This window comes from Poecilia mexicana, unplaced genomic scaffold (genome assembly GCF_051168715.1).
Source record: "Poecilia mexicana isolate PSO_F unplaced genomic scaffold, ASM5116871v1 scaffold_8, whole genome shotgun sequence".
Taxonomy (NCBI): domain Eukaryota; kingdom Metazoa; phylum Chordata; class Actinopteri; order Cyprinodontiformes; family Poeciliidae; genus Poecilia; species Poecilia mexicana.
The window spans coordinates 27,080,713-27,104,982 of NW_028263377.1; the positions used below are offsets into that span (position 1 = coordinate 27,080,713).

At 42.8% G+C, this 24,270-nt stretch overlaps 2 protein-coding genes across 3 annotated transcripts; one reads left to right on the forward strand and one right to left on the reverse strand.

Annotated features, from left to right (window-relative positions):
• Positions 1-1,619: 1,619 nt before the first annotated feature.
• Positions 1,620-10,578, forward strand: LOC106923665 (ras-related protein Rab-35). Its single transcript, XM_014996881.2, has 7 exons — positions 1,620-1,777; positions 4,602-5,104; positions 6,581-6,631; positions 7,433-7,556; positions 7,632-7,756; positions 8,376-8,500; positions 9,576-10,578. The coding sequence occupies exons 2-7, from the start codon at positions 5,050-5,052 to the stop codon at positions 9,723-9,725; spliced, it is 630 nt and encodes a 209-aa protein (XP_014852367.1). The 5' UTR covers positions 1,620-1,777; positions 4,602-5,049; the 3' UTR covers positions 9,726-10,578.
• A 1,386-nt stretch (positions 10,579-11,964) lies between these two features.
• Positions 11,965-22,972, reverse strand: anapc2 (anaphase promoting complex subunit 2). Of its 2 annotated transcripts, none has more exons than XM_088007798.1 (14): positions 22,603-22,972; positions 21,445-21,628; positions 20,466-20,784; positions 20,255-20,387; positions 19,644-19,851; positions 19,066-19,185; positions 18,856-18,973; positions 17,838-18,016; positions 17,623-17,764; positions 15,308-15,383; positions 15,032-15,235; positions 13,769-13,901; positions 13,103-13,344; positions 11,965-12,522 (listed from the first exon to the last, which is right to left on the reverse strand). In XM_088007798.1, exons 1-14 carry the CDS (start codon positions 22,699-22,701, stop codon positions 12,313-12,315), a joined length of 2,367 nt encoding a protein of 788 aa, XP_087863924.1. In that variant the 5' UTR covers positions 22,702-22,972; the 3' UTR covers positions 11,965-12,312. The 2 variants fall into 2 exon arrangements, with proteins under 2 accessions (XP_087863924.1, XP_014852364.1); XM_014996878.2 differs by having other exon boundaries at positions 21,445-21,691; positions 22,603-22,971.
• Between the last annotated feature and the right edge of the window lie 1,298 nt (positions 22,973-24,270).

The window sequence follows — 24,270 nt, forward strand, 5'->3', positions numbered from 1 at the left end:
ACATACAGTCTATGTGTCATTTTAAAACCGTCTGCATTTTCTCTGGCCTAAAAAATACGATTTCCTGAATTTCATCTGATATTTTAGATCAAAATTCAATAACGAGGATTAAAACTTGAGCAGGTAGCAGAAATTCTGAGGTTTTGGAAAACTCTCTGTTTCTCAACGCAGACCGTGACAGGATGCAACTCCCTGATGTTGCAACCAGGAAGCTGATCTCCACATCAGCGTCTGTCATCTCAAATCAGCTGAAGCTCAAATCTGTTCTGCTCCAAAAAATTTCTGCTGGTTTCATTTTAATCTCGCTGTGAGATTTGAACCTTTAACCAAACAACAACTAAACAAACACACAGGTGATATCATGTTACCAAAGGTTTTACTGAACCAAATCCATATCTATAATTTATATAAATGCTTTTGTAGAAAAACATATAGCTCAATGTTTTAACTAAATAGATTCAGAGTGTTTTATACCCAAATGTAAGACACACCAGCAACTATCAATACAGAAAAGGTTTTAAAAATATATAAAAATTAGCTTCACTTATTTTGTTTTCAGTGTAGATTAAGTTCACATTTACATTTTGTGATAATTTTCTATGTGGAATAGTTAAAAAGGCTTTGTTTTGGCATTTTGGAATCATATTAATGCGGATAATCCAGTGTACGAGTTGACTTGAATGCAGCATAGAGATGAAATGCTGCACACGCAGTGCAGAAGCGCAACTGGTGGGAGGCTACGGCAAGCCGTTGGTGTCAAATCTATTTAGTCTGTGAACACCACGTTTTCCACCAATCAAGTAATTTGTTGATATATAAAAAGAGGAGTGAAAAAAGTGTTAGAATGCTTTCTGATGGGGTTTATAGTATTCTGACTGATCGAACTGCAATGTTTTCTAGTTTTTTTTCCCCTAGATGGATTTCTAGAGCCAATATTTGACCCTAACAGAAATCCAGGTCTCCTCTGTAGGAAGGATTCAAAATCACCCAGGAGCAACATATGCATAGTTTTCAACAACTATTACTGTGTTAAGTGTGTTTTTTCCAAGCTTTTTCTTTTTATGTCTATTTAGCAGAATTGTTAGCTGCTCTGAAGCACATAGGCAAACTTCATTGTCATTCAACTGCACATTTGCGAAGCACATATTGAGAAAACTTTTGGTGTAAGGCGCCAATAATAAAATAATAAACAAAAAATATAAAAAAGACCAGTAAAAAATAAGTATTGATATTAATGTATGAAATAAAAAGATTAGCGGGAATTTGGCAGTCTTGAGCACTTTACAATATTTTGTTTATTTTCTCTGGCTTTTACAGTGTCCCAATTCAGACATGGTAATTTTTATAACAAATTATTGTCTAGAATGGAAAAGTGCAGATATTTGTCACTAACAGCTTGCCACAGGTCATGACACCGAATTGTACTTTAGCTACGTTAAAGAAAAGTTTATTTACTATTCGGCAGGTAAGATTAGTTTATCTTGCATTAAAAACAAAGATTAGAAATATTTTTTGGTAGAAATTTCTGTTTTCACCGTATTTAGTGATTTTTCCGGGGAAACACGTTGGAGCTCTGGATTTTCCTACCCTCCTGAACGCAGCATCAGCTCATCACCAGCCGCCGTCAGTCAGTCAGGTGTGGCCGCCGCGGTGGGGAGGCATTCCGACCGGAGACAGCGCTGTTCCAGCAGGCTCCGCCGAGGCTAAATCTAGCGACTGCCGCGGGGCCTGGAAACATGAGCCGCCGTCCGAGCACCGAGTCCGCCAGATGACCGAAGTAAGTGCTCCATTTTCCCGCAGCTGCTCCGGAGTTTGTCCGGGCCGTTGGAAGTTTCCTGACATTCCAGATTTAGGGCCCACTCCGTCATTCCAGGGTGGGAAAACAAACCTGGAGGGCTCCACGACTGTCCACACTCTGCAACAAACTCATTTAAATGGATATTTGTTTTTCCTGTTGGGCTGTCCTGCTGTTAAAATGTGTTTTATGTGTCTGTTTTGGGGGTTTAAGACCGACCAGGGCGACCACCCACCGGTTCGGTTCGTAGCTGAAACTTTTGACCGTTGGTGCAAAACATCAGTTTCACATCCAGAAAAGTCCGCAGTGACATGTTGTTAAATGGAGAACTAGTTTTACTACAAGTTATTCCGATTAATGTCAGGGAAAGAAAACGATACTGAGATCTTAAAATGATCATTTTTGCGTTTTTATGTTCAGCTATAAACTTTTTTTTTCTTTTAATGGACTGAAACCATTTTAAGGCTCATGCAATGAATGAGAATGTTTTGATATGCAAATAATTAATGTTTAAATGTGAAATACGTTGATTAAATTATGAAGCTATGTTAAAAGTAAGTATTAATATTTTTATAATTTCATCGCTCCTGGGCTACACTTCCTTGGAAAACAAAATTGTCCAGAACCAAACAACTTCTTGAAAGTAAATAAAAAAAGACTCATAATCAACATTTCCATTGTTTTTTTTCCTAAGTGTTAAAGCAAAAGGAGCCTGTTGAGTCATGCCCTGAAAACCGGAAACGCACCTCCATAAAAGGGCAGTGACACAGCGCCTCACAGCACCCTGTCAAAAGCTGTCATAGTAGTTTTTTTTAAACAACAAAACAAACTGTTTTACAGGATAACCGGGAATGGATGTGTGCCCATAGAGACAGAAAAACGATGCACTGAGCATAAATGGCTTGAAAAGGGAGTCAACAGCCAGACCACGTAAAGAAAAAAGCAAACAAATTCTCTCCTTTAGGTGTAGCCATGATAATTAGCTCCATCCTTCAGTTTATACCATTTTTCTCTGTGTCTAAGCTAAATGAAGGAGAGTGTTTTAACATCTCCTCAAGCTAGTACTAGCATGAGGAGCTAGCATTAGCTTGAGGAGCTAGCATTAGCTTGAGGTAGCTTTTTAACACCATATAGTTAAACTTTGAATGGTGAGACAGAAGTTATTGTCTGAATAACTTTTTTAAACAACTTGAAGAGTAAGATGTGCACCAATTATGTGGAGGAAAGTGAGATTTTCACAGTTTGTGACTCCAGGACAAATATGTTGGGGGGGAGGGGGGGCAGGTGAGAGCTTATGCTGGTCCACATCATATTCAAGATGCTTCAAGAGGAGCAAAAGTTGCATCTGTCTGAATGCTACCAGAAGGTTTTTTTCATTTGTTTTTCTGTTCTAACATTTAAGTCAGTTCTGCAATTATTTTATTTTATTATAGCTGCTTATCTATATTGTTTGCTTCCATTTGTCTGGCTGCTTGCTGTTGATACAAATTCATTTTACTACTGAGGAACAAATAAAGGATCATTCTACACCAAAACAAAGTTTCAAAACAAACACGGGTCTACTCCATGTAGATCTATAAAGCAGCAGCTCTGTAAAGTTTTTCTTTCTGGTAATTTTGCATCATATTTTCTGTAGTGATCAAATACAGCTTGCAATTATTTGGTTGTTTGTTTCACTATTTAATAGCTGACTGAGCAGCTGATGAACATTTTTCTGTTGATTGGTGCCGCAGTAAAATGGAGCATTGTGGGATTTTGGGAAGCGCATCTCGACGGCGCTCAGACTGTCAGAGCGCCATCTGTGGCTGTTTGTGTATGTTTTCTCATATTTGACCAGCTAGCGTTAGCTTAACTCGACCAGGACAATAAAGCCTCATTGTTTCAGTTAACATAGTTTCTCTGACCCTTTTGAGTTGCTCTCCATGATCAGTGATGTAGCATTAGCAATGTTAGCATGTGGAATCCTTCAGTATTCCCTTTATTCCTTTGCTTCAGGGGAAAGTACCAAACAACGCTGCTGTTAGCTGTTAGCAGCAATCCTGGCAGACAAACGGATCCGTTTGTCGATTTTGATGCAAATGAGTAACTTTTAATTTTTTTTCAAGCATAAATAATTATTTTGCCAACCTAATTCTCAATGAATAAGATATTATCTTGGATAATAGTCGTAACTCACGGAATGTAATAAAAACGTTTTAATCGTGAAACCGTCCTGCATAACGGCCGATTGAAAAGCTGAGCTGACAGTTCTCCAGCAGGCGGTCGCTGAAAACAGGAAGTTGCTACAGAAGCTGCTGCATTTATGTATCTGTGACGTGTGGAAGGAGCCCTGAAGGCCCGGTTGGCGCCCTGCTGGGTTCCTCCAGCACCGGATCCAGTTGAGTCAGAGAGCAGGAAGTGATTAGTGACTCAGGAGCGGCTCAGTCCAGAGCCGCACCCATTTATCGGCGCCGATTTCCTTCGTTTTGGGACATTGGTGATCCGCCGATACTTGCATGTGAAGCAGATCTTATCTTCCTCAACAAAAGTCTGAAAATCAGCCACAGTCGTCCTGCTCTGCACTGAGAGGTTCGACTGTTAGCCCCGCCCACCGGGGGGTGAGCCCCGCCCACCGGGGGTGACATTAGTGACCCTCCTGTTGCTAACTCAGCAACTTTTATTTCAGACAAAAAAAATTATCGGCCAAAATCGGAATGGGCAGGTCCGACTTTTTAAAGGTCGGTAATCGGCCAGAAAGCTGCACCTGCAGCTCAGTCAGTAAAAATGAAGCAATCGTCACATTCATCTATCATTTCTCCTGTTTTAGGTTCCCTCATCCTAAAACCCTGAAGAAGAAGAAGTGAGATCTGTGACTCCACCTGACCGCCGGGGAAAGCGAAGTGAAACAAAGGAACAGAAACAGGAACGCCTCGCTCCGGCTGATTTGGGACCAGAACCGGCACAATGCCTCGGTGATGGAGTAGCTGCGGGTGCAGAGCTGCGGGTCCAGAGCCGTGGGTGCGGCGCTGCTCCGGCGGGACGGGGATCGGCTGCAGGAGGGCGGCTGTAACATGCGGCCTGCATGCTGAACGCTGCGGCGCTGCAGAAACGCCGCGCGCTGCGTCTGGACGACTACAGCAGCAGATTCACCTGGAAATGTTCCCTGACTGGAGCTGCTGAAGTAAACACAAACTGCATGTGCTCCTGGGGGGGTCAGAGGTCACCTCCTCATATGAAACTGGTTTTACTGTGAAAGTGGATACACGGCCAATCAGATGGCAGGAAAAGACTACAATCATCTCTTTAAGCTGCTCATCATTGGAGACTCCAGTTAGTATGTTTTACTAAAACTCCTTCAGTTCTGCTTCCTTTACCTCAGGATCGGCTCAATGTTTTCATTTCCACATAAAGGAGAGTTTATTATCCTGAACTGCAGGATCCACAGATTATGTTTATTACTTTATCATTTTATGGCCTAACCTTCATCACAGTGAGGAAGAGGAGGAGCATTTCTGCTGGACTAGCAAAATTTTATTCACTTCGTGTTTCATGAGCATTTTAATCATGTTGGTGCATAAAAACAAGACAAACACATAATTATCATGTTTATAGTGGTTGTGTGAAGTAAGTAGGAGCAGGCAGTATCTTACCTGCAGGACAGAGCCGTCTAATTTATGGCAGTGTTAGAGCCAGCCTAAAAAACTATTTATTACAAGAATACAAATTTACAACAATGAAGCTGAAATAATAAGAGAATAAAGTCAAAATTATACATTAGTCTTTTTATTTTAAATCGCAATAATATGAGAATAAATATGTCTGACAACCATCTGCATAAAACCCGTTTATTATATAATATGAGAAAAAAAAAATCTTAATTTGAGAAAGTTGTACAACAATTAAGTTATAATACTAGAAAACTGACAGTTTGACAAACTATTATTTCCAGCATAAAGTTGTAATAGCAGAATGAAGTCGTCTTTTTTTTTTTTAGAATTACACAAAAAAGTAAAATATGAAAATAATAAATTATCAGCAGCAGAACTTTGAAATGATTCGACGAGCTGCTCATAACTACTGAAGCTTTTCTCATTAAAACAACTTTTTTCTAGTAATTTTACAACTTTATTCTGGTAATATTGGGTCTTTATTATCGCATTTAAAAAATCTCAGTCCAACATTAATTCCTACCTTCAGTTTTTGTGTAAATCTTAAACATTTCCACCCGGAAAGTCATTTTTGTTAATAAGCCTTTAAACCACAGTAACATATTAAGATGAAAGAAATGTTAAATAAGTTTCATGTGAAGTTACTAATAAATAAAATGATCTGGCAGCAGAAACCAGGCAGATCCTGGAGAATCCTGGAGAATCCTGGACTTCAGTCGTTTCCTGAACCGTTTGTCTGTTCCCCCGTCAGCATTTCCTGATTAACTGCTGATGTTTAACAAAACCTGCCATCGGTAAATTAGAATATCAGTTATTTATTTTAGTAATTTAGTCAGAAGTAAAAAGTTGATTGATTCCATGAAATAACAGCCAGTTTGGTTTTACTTAAAGCAGGCAGGACACATGACAGTAAGGCTGGTTGAGCCAACAGGTCACTGGAAAGTTGAGTGGAAGGTAAAAGTCTGGTTTACTAAAATAAATGAGCATTTTGATGCCGAGTGTGAGTTTTACTCCAGTAGCTTCTGGCTCAGTTGGTCTCTCCCTGCTGGTTTTACTGGGAGGAAGCCGCGTCGCCTGCTGGTTCCTCAGACCAGTTTGACCGCCTCTCTAATCTCGTCTCTCATCTGTTCCTCCTCAGATGTGGGGAAGAGCAGCCTGCTGCTGCGCTTCGCAGACAACTCCTTCTCCGGTGAGTTTCTCTGGCTGCAGGTCGGCCGTTTTGTCAGGTTCAGGCATCTCAGCGCTGCGCAGGCGTCCCGACATGTCTGCAGGGCGAAGTTATGAAGAAAAACTGGAAATCAGACGCAGAGCCGCTGCTCTGCTCCTGGTTCTGTTTCCCAACCTGCAGGCTTCCTGCATGTTGCCCCGCCAGTCTGAAGAAACCGCGTTTATAAACAGGTTTTATTTTAACATGCTCTGTGGAAGTCAGAAACCGATTTAGTGAAAACACAAAAAATTTGATCCGTATCAAACCATCAGCATAAAAACTTTACAGCAAATATAAGAATAAAGGAACAAAGTGAAAATTTATTTTCAGCCATTTTTGTTCTTTTGTTGTGGCCTCAACATGTGCAGCAAATATCCATACAAACTCTGAAATTAGAAGCTAAGGCGGCTTTAGTAATTAAATTGTATTTTTTTGTTAAATATTTATTTTTTCTTAATTGAATTATTTGGGGACAGTTTCGAACCCAGGAGTCTCTGAAACAGGAAACATCGACTCTGATCTGTTGAGTCATTTCAAAATGAGAAAAATGTTTATAAAATCTTTTTATCAACATATTTTGGCTCCAACATTTTATGATTAGATTATGATCATAAAAAATTATTTCAGGTGCAGAAAACGAACTGAATAGAAATAAATTATAGTGATTCGATGGATTCAGAGTAGAAGTCAATGATACACAGAATAATGAAGCAACAGATTCAAATATTTAGTTAAACAACCAGTAAAAATGCAGGGTTGTGATGCTTTTCTAACTTCCTGCAGGCAGCTACATCACCACCATCGGAGTGGACTTTAAGATCCGGACGGTGGACATGGAGGGCGAGCGCGTCAAGCTGCAGATCTGGGACACGGCGGGCCAGGAGCGATTCAGAACCATCACCTCCACGTAACGCTGCCTCTCTGCTGGGTTTCTGTTCTCCGTGCCGCATCGTAGCGCTGATCCTGCGCCTTGTGTCGACAGATACTACAGGAACACGCACGGCGTCATCATCGTCTACGACGTGACCAACCCGGAGTCCTTCGTCAACGTCAAGCGCTGGCTCAACGAGATCTCCGAGAACTGCGACAATGTCTGCAAGATCCTGGGTGGGCTCCGCGAGTATTCACACCCTGAAACGTTTTCACTTCTTCTGCACATTAGAGAACTTAGAGGCGATGGATTTAAAACAAAGTAGCACTTTTTCTACTTGCACTACTGCGTAAAATAAAAAGACTAACAAACCCCTGAACATCTGGTGAAGCATGTTGGGTATCAGGAGGATTTTGAAAGGGCTCAATTTCCAGACACCAAAAATCGTCTGGATGTTTTTTTATAGCACTCAGTTTCTAAGATCTGCAGCTGTTACATCAAACAGTGTTTCTACAAAGTATGCCACACTTTTCAGATTTGTAAAAAAAAAAAGTTCTTCCATTTCATAGTGATTCTCTTTCTGTTGGTTTATGTTGGTTTATAGCATAAAATAAGTTTAAGGTTTATGTTGTAATGTGACAAAACGGAGATGCTGATCAAATGTTGCAGCTATAATTAATCTGTTGCACCATGCAGACGCTCTGTCTGCTCTGAGGAAGGAAAAGGTGACATACATCAACCTGATGCGCCCTCACGTTGTTCAAACCGCCTGAACTTCCTTCTCAATGTGGAGTCGTTAAAAACAGAAAATCAGAACCAGCTTTTATTTATTTTCATTTCTTCATTTCTGCTCAGTGGGGAACAAGAATGACGATCCGGCCAAGAAGAAGGTGGACACCCAGGACGCCGTGCAGTTCGGGGAGTCACTGGGCGTCCCTGTTTTCGAGACAAGTGCCAAAGAAAATAAAAACGTAGAAGAGGTGAAAGATTTTATTATTATTTTGACATTTTTTCCTAAAGATTCCAACTAATCTTCTTGTTGGAGATAAAATTATATTTTCTGTCAAACTTTTAAATGTGTATTTTTAGCTAAAAAAAGCAACAAAAGTCCAAATAAAACCTGAACAGATGCTTAGAAATCCTGAAAACTTTTGAAAACCTTTACATTAATGGGATTGTTGATTTTTTTTATGGAAATGTTGATGTAAAAGAAAATGATTTTATCTCGATATTCTCAGTTCCTGCATTAAAAAAAAATTATAGAAAACATTTAACTTGATTTTTACCAAATAACCTGATGGAAGGTTAAAATGGTTCTCAGACTGATTTGACTTCAGAATCGAGGACATTAGCTAGCAAGCTACTGTTAGCATCTGTTAGCATAGTTGTTGCTAAAAGCTAATGTTGACAGAGGCTGCTAACATTAGCTTTTTCTATGATGAGAAAAAATGTCTAATTATTCATCAGAATTTTCTGGTTTTTATTTTTCATGTTGAACAAATTACTTTCTAAGGTTGTTTATTTCACATTCTGTCATTTTCAAAATGAAGCTGCAATAAAGTAGAAGGTGCAATTAAAAACATTTGTCAATTTTAAAGTCAAGTTCATTTCTGGAAAACAATCTAAATTCATAAAAAAAACATTAAGGATTGCCTGCATCCTAAATATATAATTGCTATGAATATAAACACTAACTTATTAATCTAATGAAGTTTTATTATTTTGCAGAAAAATAACTACTAAATGTTACTTATACTTCCTGTCTTTGGTTTGTCAAAAATGAATTATGACTTTTTGTAAAACAGAATAAAAGACAAAATAAAATTTCAGCAGAAAACTAAAGTGTTTTAAAAACCATAAACATGAATAATTTAGTCATTTAGGTCACATCTCACGTTTCCCAGTTAAAATGTTTTAATGTTTTATTTGTTAGAAACAGTCCAGATGTTTTCTATCCAGCAGCTTCATGACTGAGCAGCAGAACATCCAGGTTTAACCGGGACGTTTTCTGAAGCACATCCAGGTCTGCTGTTCATGTTCGGTTTTCCTTTCCAGATGTTCATGGCGTTTACTCGCATGGTGCTCCACGCCAAGAAGGAAAGCCGGGACCGCGCCGAGAGGGAGCGCTTCCGGGAGAAAGACACGGTCAACATCAGCACCCAGAAAGACCGCGGCCACCGCAAGCGAGCCAAGAAGTGCTGCTGAGGCTCTGCAGCGGCGCGGCATTGCTGCTGCTGCGGCGTTAGCAGCCGGCGGCTCACGGTTCAACCTGAGGGAAAAGTCTGCAGCACTGACCAGGAGCTGAGGGAGCAGGCCGCTGTTCATGCTCTCTGCATGGCTCTTCCACGTTTAGGAAAACTAAATATTCCTTCACTATTCCTTCACATGCACTCGGATGTTTCAGGCAAATCTGATCCATTCATACATATTTTACAACTTAAGACAATAAGATGAAAGTTTGTGGTTTTATGGATAAAACTGGACATGATACAAATAATCAGCTTTCACGTTTCCCACCTGAAGCTGTAAAAACATCCTACTTTTAATTTTCCCCCTTAAAACTGTAATTTAATCGTTAAAAACATGAATATTAAAATGGTTGTGATTAATAATTCCTCCTGAAGTGAACTGTAATATGTTCTGGAGAAGCTTCCGGAGTTTCTGCTCCGTTTTCCAGACGTTGGGTCTGATTGCAGCTGGAGGGGTAAAAACACCGGCCTGTTCCTTTAACTTCACTCCTGTTACGTTTTTCTGTTTTAATCCTTCAAAGGGAACGTTTTGTTACTAAAGTGATGAATTCGGTAATCTGCCTTGTTTCAGTCTGAATGACTTAATAACCTCCCGAGAGCTTTTAATGTCTGCTGCCATGAAAATGTTGAAATAAAGCAATAAGTCCAGATGTTCTGTTGACAGTGACTGAGCTGAGACGCTGGTCCAGAAAATCCTCTTCATGTCTGTAAAATGTAAACCTGTCCTGCCTGAAGTGTAGAAATGCATCCGTCTGCTGCTGTTTGATGCTTTGAGCAGAAAATAAACGTCTAAAGTTTCTGGTGTTTCAGACGGACTGAAGCTTCTGTTCAGAGGAAACGGCAGGAAAACATGTTTAACATAAAATCAGCTTCTCCACTCGCATTCAAGGTTCCTGCTGTTACATTATGACTGAATGCTGGTAAATTAAAATATCCCAAATTTTTTCCTGAAAAATAAGTGCATGGATTTCAATACCTGCATTACACATATTTATGAATTATTACATTTTATGTTGGTTAAATACAGCGTAGTCTAAACTACACACATGTGGCCTGTTTACACATAAGAAAAATCATGACATGCGTAACCTGTTATAACAAAGAATGGCTACAAGTGTTCAGAAATATTTTAGAAACAGATCCTGCAGATGTCATTGTCTCAATGTGCCAAGTGACCTTTGACCTCTTTTAGTTATTTCATCAGAGGCAAAATCAGGTGAAAATGTTAGTATGAACAAATCTGCATCTGAGAGGAAGTTCCCCCGGCCCACCAGACCAAGACAAGACCTTTGCCTCGTCTTCAACTGGTTTCAGGCGTGGCGTCATCGAGTCGCCTCATTTTGGGGAAGGGTCGGCTTTAGGGGGGTGAAATGGGACAGGGTTTCAGCTGTGGGATGTAAAAGACATTTTGAGCTTCCTTCAGGTCTAGAAGATGTAAAATATCTGATAGTTTAAAGCTGTGCATATAGAATAAACAGCAGATCAGTGGATATACTGCTGTCACTTACATTCACTCTGCTTATGATCAAAATATGGACGAATGGATAGTTTTCTTTATACATCAGTAGAAAACACTTGAAAGAACATATGTACAAAATATTTTATTGATGTTTATTTAAATATTTTAATGAGGTTAGTGACTGATGTTTACCTGCAGCGTCACAGGCAGGAAGTAAAGAGGTCATGTGACCTTTCACACTAATACAGGAAACTGATATTGGTTAGAGAAGACACTCTATTTGATTTAAAAACTTAAATTAGTTGCTAAAAATCAAAATTATTTTAGAGGTTCCCGAAGTTAGAAAAATGTCTGGCAACAACTGTTGCCGGTGGGATTAAACGGGTTAAAACTAAATAACAGAACAAGATGCATGGAAGCTTCAACTCAACATATCAGTATGAAAATTAATTCAATTACAAGTTACAACCTAAATTTCAGATCTCGTATATTTTAAAGTCATAAGTCCAATTATTTTAAATAAGATTTATTGATCAATTAGTGCAAATTAAATTGCAGATATCTAGAAAGTAAATAAAACCGATTTAGTAAAATCTGGAGCTATAATTTTATCTCCAAGTGAGTTAGAGATCTTAAATTAAGAATGTCGTCAGTAACAAAGTCAAAGATCTTCATAACATTTTGAAATTTCAATGAAAACTTAGAAATGCACATGAAAAACATGACATCATCATCATCATCTTCTCAAACATTTTAATTTCCTGAAGCAAAACACTGAAAACTTTTCATTCAGTGGTTTTTATCTGTAGCAGTCAGGCGTTTCTCCTCGGTGCTGTATCTTCCCGTTTCCCCCGAACGCCCCGTCCTCCTCGGTCCTGTATCTTCCCGTTTCCCCCGAACGCCCCGTCCTCCTCCGTCCTGTATCTTCCCGTTTCCCCCGAACGCCCCGTCCTCCTCGGTCCTGTATCTTCCCGTTTCCCCCGAACGCCCCGTCCTCCTCCGTCCTGTATCTTCCCGTTTCCCCCGAACGCCCCGTCCTCCTCAGTTCTGTATCTTCCCGTTTCCCCTGAACACCCCGTGCTCCTCAGCTGGTCTTGGGCAGTCTGTAGATGCCGGTGGAAACAATCAGCTGATGCTCCCTGACTTTCCTCTGCAGGAAGGCCTCCAGCTCGTTGACGTCCATCTCCGTGACGACGGGTCCCGTGGCAACGAACATGCGCAGCATGGTGTGGATGCGCTCCAGCGTCATGCTGTCCAGGTTGGTGAGCATGGCCTGGATGTAGGCCCAGAACAGCTGTGGGAACAAACAGGGTCAAAGGTCGTTTAGTTCCACAGAACTGATGCTGCTTATTATGACTTTATTCTCTTAACGACTTTATTTTATTCTCATAACAACATAACTAATCTTATTACTTTATTCCCCACATGGCTCCTCTATTATAACGTTTCTACCAGCGTTGCTCTGAGCAGCAGCTCAGTTCCACCAGCTGTTTGCTAATTGCTGCTGGCTAGTCTGAAGGAGCTGAGTGGGGAGGAGCTGCACCTTGAAGGTGGGGCAACGTCCACCCAGGGGTTTTGCAGCCGAGTGGTTGCCATGGAGGTTAAAGATGATGATGCACCTTTAAGTGCAGCATTATGTTTTTGTGTCACTTTGTTCAGTTCTGTTATTTGGCCTAAATGCGTCTCAGTGCTGCCCTCTTTAGGTTGAACTGTGCACTGCAGGTGGATTTTCCTGGTGTTCAGCTCGGTTGACGTCTACATTCTTGGTAATGACAGCAGTTTAAATATTATTTATCTATCTATCTCTGCACCAGCTCTTTTTTTGACTTAAAACTCCCGGGGCCTTTGGGAGGAAGCAGGAAGTGACTGCAGACCTGCAGCTTCTCCTCCCTCTGCTCAGACTGGGTGGTGGTGTTGGAGTCGCGCTCCTCGTCGCTGTCGATCAGCATCACGCCGCGGTCCAGCCTGTCGCGTGTGGCGCCCGTCTCCATGACGGCGTAGCGGCCGGCCGCCTCCTCCCGCAGGACGCCCTGCTGCTGCCACAGCGCCAGCTTCCTGTGCAGCAGCTCCTTGGGGGCGCCCAGCTTCACGCTCAGCTCCTCCAGGGTCCACGAGCCTGTCAGGTTAAAGCACAGGCAGGAGGAAGACGAGGAGAAAGAGGAAACACGTAGGAATCACCTGATTGGTTTGGATCAGCATCAGAATTTAAAATGCAGGAAAAAAAACTTTTGTTTTCACAACTAACAAAAGTATTCACACCCCTTCCGCATTTTAAGGCTTCAACTAAGAAAAATCATGCATAAAATATGAAATGTGTGGCCTGCACCTGTATTCAGCCCCTCTTAGCACTGCATTCTGCTGAAACCTGACATGTTCTCCATCCAATCTGAGCTGCCATCAGTTTTCATGTCTTGTCACAGATTATCTGATTTAGGCCTGAACTTTGACAAGGCCTTTACAACAGTGGTCCCCAACCCCTGGTCCACGGACCGGTACCGGTCCGTGGACCAATTGGAAATATTTAAACCCAGAGCTCGTACTTTTCTCCTGGAAGTGCAGGATGATGGCGGCATGAATCGGCGACACGGTGAGGTTAGTGAGGGTCCGGTCCTCCAGCTCCAGGTCCAGAGTGACGGAGCCCAGGTGAGGCTTCCAGCTCAGCGTCCGCATGGCCTGAAACAACCGCAACGCCAGGAGGCTAACCGTCAGGATGCTAACGCCAGGAGGCTAACCGCCAGGAAGCTAACCGCCAGCAGGCTAACCGCCAGGAAGCTAGACATCAGGAGGTTAACCGTCAGGATGCTAATGCCAGGAGGCTAGACATCAGGAGGCTAACGGTCAAGATGCTAATGCCAGGAGGCTAGACATCAGGAGGCTAACGGTCAGGATGCTAATGCCAGGAGGCTAGACATCAGGAGGTTAACCGTCAGGATGCTAATGCCAGGAGGCTAACGGTCAGGATGCTAATGCCAGGAGGCTAGACATCAGGAGGTTAACCGTCAGGATGCTAATGCCAGGAGGCTAACGGTCAGGATGCTAATGCCAGGAGGCTAACCGCCAGGAGGCTAACCGTCAGGTTAAAACGGTCAGGAAGCTAATGCCAGGAAGCTAACCGCCAGCAGGCTAACCGCCAGGAAGCTAGACATCAGGAGGTTAACCGTCAGGAAGCTAACAGTCAGGATGCTAATGCCAGGAGGCTAGTCATCAGGAGGCTAACGGTCAGGATGCTAATCCCAGGAGGCTAGACATCAGGAGGCTAACGGTCAGGATGCTAATGCCAGGAGGCTAACCGTCAGGTTAAAACGGTCAGGAAGCTAATGGTCAGGAAGCTAACCGCCAGGAGGCTAACCGTCAGGTTAAAACGGTCAGGAAGCTAATGGTCAGGAAGCTAATGGTCAGGAAGCTAACCGTCAGGTTAAAACGGTCAGGAAGCTCATGGTCAGGAAGCTAATGGTCAGGAAATTAACCGTCAGGTTAAAACGGTCAGGAAGCTAATGGTCAGGAAGCTAACCGTCATGTTAAAATGGTCAGGAAGCTAATGGTCAGGAAGCTAACCGTCAGGTTAAAACGGTCAGGAAGCTAATGGTCAGGAAGCTAACCGTCAGGTTAAAACGGTCAGGAAGCTGATAGTCAGGAAGCTAACGGTCATGTTAAAATGGTCAGGAAGCTAATGATCAGGAAGCTAACCGTCAGGTTAAAACGGTCAGGAAGCTAATGGTCAGGAAGCTAACCGTCAGGTTAAAACAGTCAGGAAGCTAATGGTCAGGAAGCTAACCGTCAGGTGAAACCATCGGACGTTTCACCTTGAGCTTCTCGTAGCGCCGTGTGTACGCCTCCATGGCGTGGCACACGGCGGCCGGCAGCTCCAGCTTCTCCTCCTTCAGCGTGGGCCAGAACTCCGACGACAGGACAATGGCGGACAACGCCAACGGCGGCTGCTCTTCCTCGCTCAGCTTTGACTCTTCCTCGCGGATGTGGCTGTTGATCCTGCGAGAGTCGGCCATGTCCTGCACAGAGACAGACACGTTAAACCACGGCGAGGCGTTCAAGGAGCGTCGGTGACTAAACGAGGGGCCGACCTTCAGCATGACTTCGCAGTAATGCATGTGAGACTCTCCGAAACGCAGCTTCAGCAGCTCCACGTTACGAATCTCCCTGAAGAGGAACGGAAGGTCAAAGGTCAGAGAGGAAGCGCAGCCCTGGACCAAGCACCAAATGTTACTGTCGGAAACATTCAGCATCGAAATCCAGGCTGTTTCCCATATTTCCCATTAGCCATTTACATTTAAAAATGGCTGCCATTTTGAAGCCTTTAAACCTGTTATTGACTGAAAATGTTACCAATTTTCATGACTTGGATGAACTTTATGTAGGCCTGTCACAATAACAAATTTTGCTGAGCGATTGTCTAAAAAATTATTGCGATAAACGATAATATTGTTTCAAGACCTTTTGACACTGATTTAATGGAAATGACTAATAATGCCTGCGATTTCCTGCCATAGATGCACTTTATTGTCAAAAGAACACATAACACTGGAACTGATAAACTAAACAACCAAAAACAACAATAAAATGGATTCTCAGTCTCCATTAACAAAAAGCGTACTTGAATAAAAACTAAACAACATAAAGCCAAAGTGGAAATAAATACTGCATTCGACCAAAAGAGTGCAGATTATGAAGTCTGTATACTGTACTGCCCTTCAGTAATCACTAGATTTAAATAGAGAAGACGGGCACATCCGACTACCTAATGCAGTAGTTCATACCACACGATTTTTTGCCCCTATTTTCCCCTTACGACAATCTTAGAACGTTGGCCGATCTAAGATTGTCGCTGGTGATTTCGTAACCAATCTTCCTGCAGTGTATTGTGGGTTACGGTAGATCGTTGTGGCCGCTCTGATCTAAATCAGGGGTTTTCCCCGACTGGGAGCTTAACGCTGAATGTGACAGGTAGCCAATCAGAAAGCTCGGATTCTCCTCCTGGGAATCCCAAACAGCTGACACTGGCAACCCAAAGTCCAGCAACATTGGAGATGATATGTGGAAACAACATTAATGTTTATTCAACATTTTGTGAAAAGAATATAGAAATGACAAGAGGAGGAGTTGGAGCCAAATTGCTACCGCAGCTGATGAACCCGGTAAGTTTTCAGCTGCTCTTCGTTAACGTGACATAAATAGGTTATAATGATTTTCATTCAGTCAGGACTTTACGCTGACTCTAGCCACATGCATCACAGGTAGATTATAGTAAAGCATTGATTAATGCCTGGTATTAAAATTGGTTAACTGGACTTGTAGCCATTATTTTGTGCCCATGTGGCTGGAAACCACACAGTGAACCCGATCGAACCGTTCGTTATACCCAGGATTTCGTTCAGGTTTTGGAAATGGGCCGACAGTCGGCCAACAACTCGTGTAGTGTGAGCTGGACATTACACTAAGGAAGAGCACCGGATCTGAGCCTTTTTCATTCAGTGTCATCAAGAGAAAGAAAAAAGGGAGGAAGAGACGATAAAGCCGATAATTAAAATGAGGTCGATGGGTTTAATTTATCGTGCGATTAATTGATTTATCGTTTATCGCGACAGGCCTACCTTTATGTACAATTTTTCACTTTGGTCATCATATTTAAAACTTTAAAGTAATAATATGTAGCAAAATCAGAAACTTAGGATTTTGCTGTCTGCGAGTCGTCAACTGGAAGGAGATGACGTCGTCTCAATGGTTAGCAATAGCTTCTGCTAATTTTCTTGTGTTTAGCTCTTGGCGTTAGCTTCCAATTATTCTTAATGTGTTCAGCAGTGTAGGGTGAGTTTACTTTTTTAAACTGTGTAGCATTTTACTGTTAGCTTCTGCTAATTTATTTGTGTTTAGAAGGTAATTTTATTTTTATAGCACATTTTCAGAAACAAGGCATTTCAAAGTGCTTTGCTTTAGAAGCTTCCTCTATATTTTATGTAGCAGTTAGCATTAGCTTCCACAATTGTTTTTTATGTTTAGCATTAGCAGCTAAGATTCTTGTTAGTGAATTAGTGAGCCTAGCCTTTTGTTTAGCTCCTCACTAATAATATTACCAATTTTAAAGCAAACATCGACTGTCCTTTCCACCAGAAAAAGGAAATACAAGATGAAGAAAATATATGTTTCTATATGTATGTGGTTCCAAATATGTAGGCTATTTTAGTGCAAAAATTAATTTTCCACTTCGGCCATTAAAAAAAGACCTAAATAATTTCAGTAAATATGATTTCTGCCATCCTGAAGCGTTTTTTTCCTCCAAATTGGCAAACCTCTGGCAGCATCTGTGCCAGTTTGTTCTTGTATCCTGATGTGGTTAAAATCTGCTGCTCTGTTGGTTCCGTTTCGGTTCTGCCGGGCCCACCTGGCCGTGTTGTAGTTGAGCTGGTGCAGCAGTCGGTCGGCCAGAACGGTCCTGTACTCGTCGATGAAGATTTCCTTGCTGCCGTAGATGCTGACCAGCAGGCTGATGATGTCGGACGAGCGCCGCTTGGAGCCCAGTTTATCTAGAAACGTGGAGGCAGAACTCAGTGAAACCAGCCCGGTTCCCCTGCCGTTGGCGGCGAGGCGTTCACTGACCGGGAACGGCGTCGGTGGGATCCGGAGCCCAGTCCTCGGGGTCGTTGCCCTCGTCGTCGCTGTCCTGCATCTCCAGGGTCACGGGGTCGCCTCTGGAGAGCTCGGAGGCCAGATCAGAGCAGGCCTCGGCGTCGCCCGTCAGCCCGGCCACGATCTGCCGCACCGTGTCCTCACGAGTTCTGAGCCAACAAAATATTTAACCTGAGGACTGATGAGTGTGACTGCCATGAATACAAACTGCAGAAAAACTACTGGGGCAAAACTAATTATTTTAGATGTCTAATAAATACAGACTCCTAACAAAAAGACTTAAAAAAATTCCCATTTTTTTAAAGAAATGAACCATCACATGTTTGCGTTTTGGGTTGACATATTGGTAACCGATACTTTTTTTACTCCTTTTTTAAATTAAAAGTAATAAATCTTTTTAAATTTTACAAAAACACAGAAATAAAACCAGAACAAAGCTGGAAATTTAAAGTAACGTTTCTGTTTTGGTCCAGACGCTTCATCTCTGGATCCGCTCACTTAATTCCATGAAAACGTCTGAAACATTTTAATATTCTCAATGAGTTTAATGGCTCATTTTCTCTGAATAAATATTTTCAAATTTGCAAAATTACTTTATAAAGCATATTTAAAAAAATGAAAATGTTCCCAAATAAAGGAGATAAATCCTGTTTTTACTGATGATCAGAGCTGGATTCATGCTGTGTTCCAGTTGCACCTTAAACTGGAAAATAAAATAAACTGGAATTCCCTCTGAAGTCGGATTTCCCACTGGGAAACTGGGAGCGACTAACGGCCCCAGTTATGACTTAAGGTGTTCCAAGATGGCCGCTCCTCGCATCAACAGCAGTAAGACGTGGCGATTTAATTTCTGTTTGTTTAAAGTAAAGATTAAAATGATGTTTGTAAGTGTTGTAAGCCATGTTTATGTTGAGCCAGAACGCTGCTGCCTGTGGCTCATTCTCCGGCTGATCCGAGCCGACTGGACCGGATCGGCGGCCGGACTCACCGCAGGTACTTGCGGATCGGCTGGCACGCCACCTGCAGGATCACCATGGACGGGTCCAGTTCCCGCAGAGCTTTGATGGCCGAGATGTAAACGGTGAGGATGTCGGACGTGTGAACACCTGTGGGAGGAATGGGCGTCGTCATGGAAACGGGTGCTGCAGGTTTTATGAAGCCGACTGCTGAGGTGAGCATCCTGCAGTTGAACTCTGACCTGGGTGCAGCAGACGGCTCTCGAAGGCCGATTTGAGCGAAGTGAGGAGCTGCTGGCGCTGGTTGGTTCGCTCCAGACAAAACTTCAGATCCTCAATGGCAGGTTTGGATTCTGGGAAATCTGGGAACAAAAGGAAAAATGTGCTTAGGAATAAGAACAGAATGAAAATCAAAAGCTACTTTTAGGCCGTTTCCCCTCCTGATGGTCCAGTAGAATCAGTTCTCCGGTCCGCTTGGTGTTCACATTCAAACTGAACCACAGTTCACTTCAACCGAACCCAGACGAGGTCTGGAGGACCAGAGGTCAGAGGTCAATTAGCATTCACACCGGAACTGGACTGTCTAGACGAACGGACTGGAGTCTCATTAAAGCGGCTGAACACGGCTGGTGGGGATGAACGGATTAGTTACGATTAATTAATTACTATTAATAATAATAATTAATTAACTGTTAATTAATTATTAATAATAATTACTAATAATTATAAATTAATGATTAATTACGGATTATTCTTGAATCGAGGGACTGAAAGCAGAGGATCACCCAGACTCATGAACAGGAAGTGGCTTCGTTCTCACCTCTGATGATGCTGAACAGTTCCTCGATCCTCATGTTGACGTAGATCCTGCAGAAGAACTGGTGCATGTGGCACCGCCACTGCTTCAGAACCGGGCTGCCGCAGGCGCTGGGAGTACTGGGAACGCTGGGATCCATGGGGACCGCCGCGGCTCCGCCCCCCTCGGTGGCGAACACCTTCCCCAGCCAACCCAGAACCAGCTCCAGCCACTGATCCACACAGAGCAACAAACCGGCTTTTGATTCAACACAAACATCAACGTAACCTTTCTAATGAAATTATCACCATGACGTAAACAGTGATGTAGAAAATGCTGAGTAATTATGTTCAGGTTAGTTTTTGTTGTCATGACAGCAGCAGCAGCATCATCGCGTCTCGCTGCGTTTCCATTTACCACAGAATGATGAACTTTGATTTTAAACTTATTTTCTATTTAATGGAAACGCCACTATTATGAAATTCTGTTTTCTCAAAATTAGCAGAAAATTTAAACACAGCTATAGTTTAAACATGTTGCGTTTAAAGGCGGCTCAGAGAAACCCGTTAGTTCTGACGCCCCGGGTCTGAAAACACCGCGGCGTTGGTGGCCATTTTGTGAAGGAAGCGGCTGACCTCCTGGAAGTCCTGCAGGAAGGAGCGCTCGTACTCGCCGCGGCAGTGCTGCTCCATGCGCTGCTCGATGAGGCGGTGCAGGATGGCCGTGACGGCCTCGGCGCTGACCCACTCCAGCAGCTGCAGCCGGGACCTGCAGCCACACAGAACCGCCGCGTCACACACCCGCCGCCGCCGGGCCCCTTACCCAGAACCCCCGGCGGCGGCTCACAGGACGAGGCTGAGCTGCTGCAGCCGCTGCAGGGCCTCCAGACACCAGCAGTGCGGTGCTGGGGCCCCGCAGCCCGAACATGCCCCTCCATCGGGGCCCTCGGGGGCCTCGGCGCCGTCCTCCCCGCCTTCCCGGCTCATGTAGACGGAGAAGGTCCGGCTGTAAAACTCCAGCACCCGCTGCTGCAGGACGGCAGGCGGCGAGAAGAGCAGCAGGGCCCGGATGGTGGTGAAGGCCCGGTCCTGGAGGGCCCCGGGGCCCGGCCCCGACATGCCGCAGTGGCCCTCCGCCTGCCACGCCCCCAGCTGCTCCAACCCACCTGAACGAGACCAGAGGCCACGCTTAGAGTCGCAGGCTGAAACGACTAATCGTGATTAATCAATTCATCACAACTAATTTAGTAATCAATTAATCATTAGCTGGAGAAAACAGACTCAAAAAGGCGACACAGTCAGCAGCTAAACCAAAACTGAACAAATTTATTCTCAGTCATATAAACAGAACTTGGATCACTTTCTTTGAAAACACTCGCTATATTTAGCCACATTTAATACAAAATAAAAGCTGATTTTGGTGCAGGAAAGTCGGCGGTTCAGTAAAAGTTTGTTTAAAAATTCTACTTATTATAACAGATTGTTAGTAAAAAGATTAATTGTAAGAGAAAAATGATGTGATAGTTAAAAACAAAGAATAAAACAAAATAAACTGCAGTTTGGGGCAAAAAAAAATAAATAAAAATCAGTTGGTGAGCCTCAAGAGGCCTCCGGGGGCCACAAGCGGCCCTTAGGCCTCAGGATGCCCCTGGGGGTCACAAGCGGCCCCTGGGCCTCAGGAGGCCCATGGGGGCCACAAGCGGCCCTTAGGCCTCAGGAGGCCCCTGGGGGTCACAAGCGGCCCCTGGGGGCCACAGTTTGGTCACCGCTGGCTTACAGCAGCCAACAGACTTCCAGATCCAGGAGGTTTGTGTTGCTCTACTAACTCAGGAACGGTTCCAGTTGGTCCAGCAGCGTCTGGAAAGCGGAGAGAAGAACCCTGGCCCGGTCCCGTTCCTCCAGTTGGTCCTGCGGCTGCTCCAGTCCGGACCAGAACTCCGGAACCACCGAGGACGACAGGCGGACCTGCAGGGACTCCAGCAGCCAGACGCCCAGCAGCCGACCCAAACCCTGAGAGCAGAGCAGCGCCAGGTTCAGACGGTCCTGCTCTGACAGAGAGCTGCCTGGAGAAACCTGCAGGTGGCGCCAGAGACAAAATTCCTCAGAACCCATCAGATCGCTTCCCCTTCTAATTATTTCAAACACCTGAAATATTTGATTCCCAATTTCACAGGGAACATAATTTCACACACCAGTTTCTGCTCATTCTATGTTTACATGAACAGACATGAGAATATCTCCTAAACTCCAAGGTTGCAAGTATCTCTGGTGCTTGTGTATGTTTTAAACCACACTTTTTCCTTCTGCTGAACTTTCCATTAATACACTGGAATAACGCACTCTGAACAGCCGTCTTCGTTAGCAAGGAATGACCTTTTGTTTCTTATCCTACTTCAGGATATCAGAGCATAAAAGTTTCCCGTTTTGAACTGAATTAGTGAAATAAAATGGTCTTGTATTTGTTACGGCCCAAAGTCTTTCCTCCGGGTGTCTAATCTCTGTTTCAGAGTTTCTCATTGGTGCTGATTGGAAGTGGAGGCAGCTGGCCAGTGACTCCAGAATGACCCACCTTTACACGCACCATTCTCTCTCCAGCCCATCTTCTGACTCCTTGCCGCTGTCTTTCTTTCTGGCTCTCCTCTCTAGCCAGTTATGATTTTTGTTAAATAAATCTAATTTTAAGTTATCCCATGCGTTGCTTCCCTTTAATTTGCTATGGTTCCAGAGTCAGACCATAACGTATTACTTTGAAATTATCTGTTATCAGCCTATAAAATATGTAAGCAAACAAACAAACTACCAAATATCAGCCGAATTCGGCCGAACACTTTATTTGACCAGATAAACAATCAGCTTGGTGACTAACTGTTAATAACATTTTGATATAGGGGGAAATCATAAATAATCAGATATTTGAATAGAGTTCTGAAAATCCTCTTCAATCTCTGTTTAACTGCACCAAACCGGGGTTCGGTTCCACTCACCAAAGCTGCTGTGACCGATTCCCAGGCTTTGGCGACCCCCTGATCTGATCCGGGCGCAGACGGTTCCCCAGAGTTTAATTCCACCACCATTTCCTCCATTTTCTGACTCCTTCTTCACCAAAACCCCGAACCAACTGGCGTTAGCTTAACATTTTAGCTTCGGCTCGGCGTCTGACTTAACAACAGCGCAAGTAGAAATACGCATCTCCTCTCAGCAGAGTTTAAATAAATGTTTTTAACAATAATCTCTAATAGCTGTCAGAAGTTCTGCAATTAATTTATTAGGAAGCTAAACAACTCCTTAATTCACATGGCGGGTTTGCAGACGATTTCTTCTTCTAATAATTCTCACACGGACCCTCTGAGTGCTGCCCCCTACTGGAATGACAAGGGATCACATAAACTTTCAGAAACTTTTACTTTTAAATAAAATGCAATATTTCAATGAAGTAAAATAAAAAAAATATATTGCAGGTCTGACAAGGGTTTCTAAAATATGCCTTAGAATATATTTACAATTTTGTTTTTACTTTTCAGGTCACCTCCATCTTCTTCCACCCTTGTCTTTAATGGGGTCGTCAGGCGTGCTGGTGCCTCTCTGACACCATGCATGCATACATCCATACCTAAGGAGAATCTAGAGACCAATTAACCTGACAGTCATGTTTTTGGACTGTGGGAGGAAGCCGGAGTTCGCGGAGAGAACCAGGCATGCATAGGGAGAACATGCAGACTCCATGCAGAAAGAATCTAATCGAATCCAGGACCTTCTTGCTGCAAGACAACAGTGTTACCAACTGCACCACTGTGCAGCCCTTTCAGGTCACATATTTTATTAACATTTTCACAATAGTAAATCAGTAATTCACACACACCATAGAAAACAAGTTGAATTTTTGCTCCTTTAATCATGAAAAATGAGAGTAAATTTGTTTATCTGATCTGTGTTTTATGTCTGATTTGGATTATTTGCTCTGCTCCAAAAAAAAACCATCACCCTAATCTTTAACTCCCACCTCAACTTCCAACAACGCAGGACTGGCTGAAAATGTATTTTAAATCTAAATCTAAGAGTGTGAATAATTTTGGATAATTAAGTTATTACATTACATATGTACACTTATTTAGAAGCTTTTTTAAAATTTAAGATTAAAGAGTAGCTTAATTTTGTTTCTGTTCACTTTCAGTATTACAGTTGTCATTAAACTGGAATTTATCTAGATAGAGAGCTTTGTCATCTAATGCAAAGGCAAGACAGTGAAATTCTGTTGGCGACAAAATTTGACAGTACAAAACTGCTCAATTCAAATAAAGATTCTGTAATCACAAAGTTAAATTTTGCACCTGTTAATATTTAACCTTTTACCAGATTAAGTCGAACAATGTTGAAAACTAGCCTACACTGCCCTCTTCAGGATGACTGGAGAACTACCCCAAAAATTCATTTCAACATGAAAAAGTTCAAAACCAAACAAAAAGATTTTAAGGACTTTAAATTAATTTATTAAAAAAAAAAGCATTTCTCCACTGAAGCAGAACAAACATCAATTTCTTTTCTTACTATTGTTTGGAACGTGTACAATCAGAAACAGACTCGCCAGGTCGCCTGAACAGAGCAAAATACGTAATCAAGCAAATGGATGTGTGAGGGGTGGGGGGGTCTGCCAA

Excerpts from the sequence above, each read along its gene's own strand:
- anapc2 (XM_014996878.2), bottom strand. The coding sequence starts at position 22,701 with ATGGAGGAAATGGTGGTGGAATTAAACTCTGGGGAACCGTCTGCGCCC. Across the intron at positions 20,785-21,444 it reads CCAACTGGAACCGTTCCTGA|GTGGGTTGGAGCAGCTGGGG; the intron begins GTTAGTAGAGCA and ends GGTCTCGTTCAG. Across the intron at positions 19,852-20,254 it reads TCCTGCAGGACTTCCAGGAG|TGGCTGGAGCTGGTTCTGGG; the intron begins GTCAGCCGCTTC and ends TGTGTGGATCAG.
- LOC106923665 (XM_014996881.2), top strand. The coding sequence starts at position 5,050 with ATGGCAGGAAAAGACTACAATCATCTCTTTAAGCTGCTCATCATTGGA. Across the intron at positions 6,632-7,432 it reads CGCAGACAACTCCTTCTCCG|GCAGCTACATCACCACCATC; the intron begins GTGAGTTTCTCT and ends AACTTCCTGCAG. Across the intron at positions 7,557-7,631 it reads TTCAGAACCATCACCTCCAC|ATACTACAGGAACACGCACG; the intron begins GTAACGCTGCCT and ends TTGTGTCGACAG.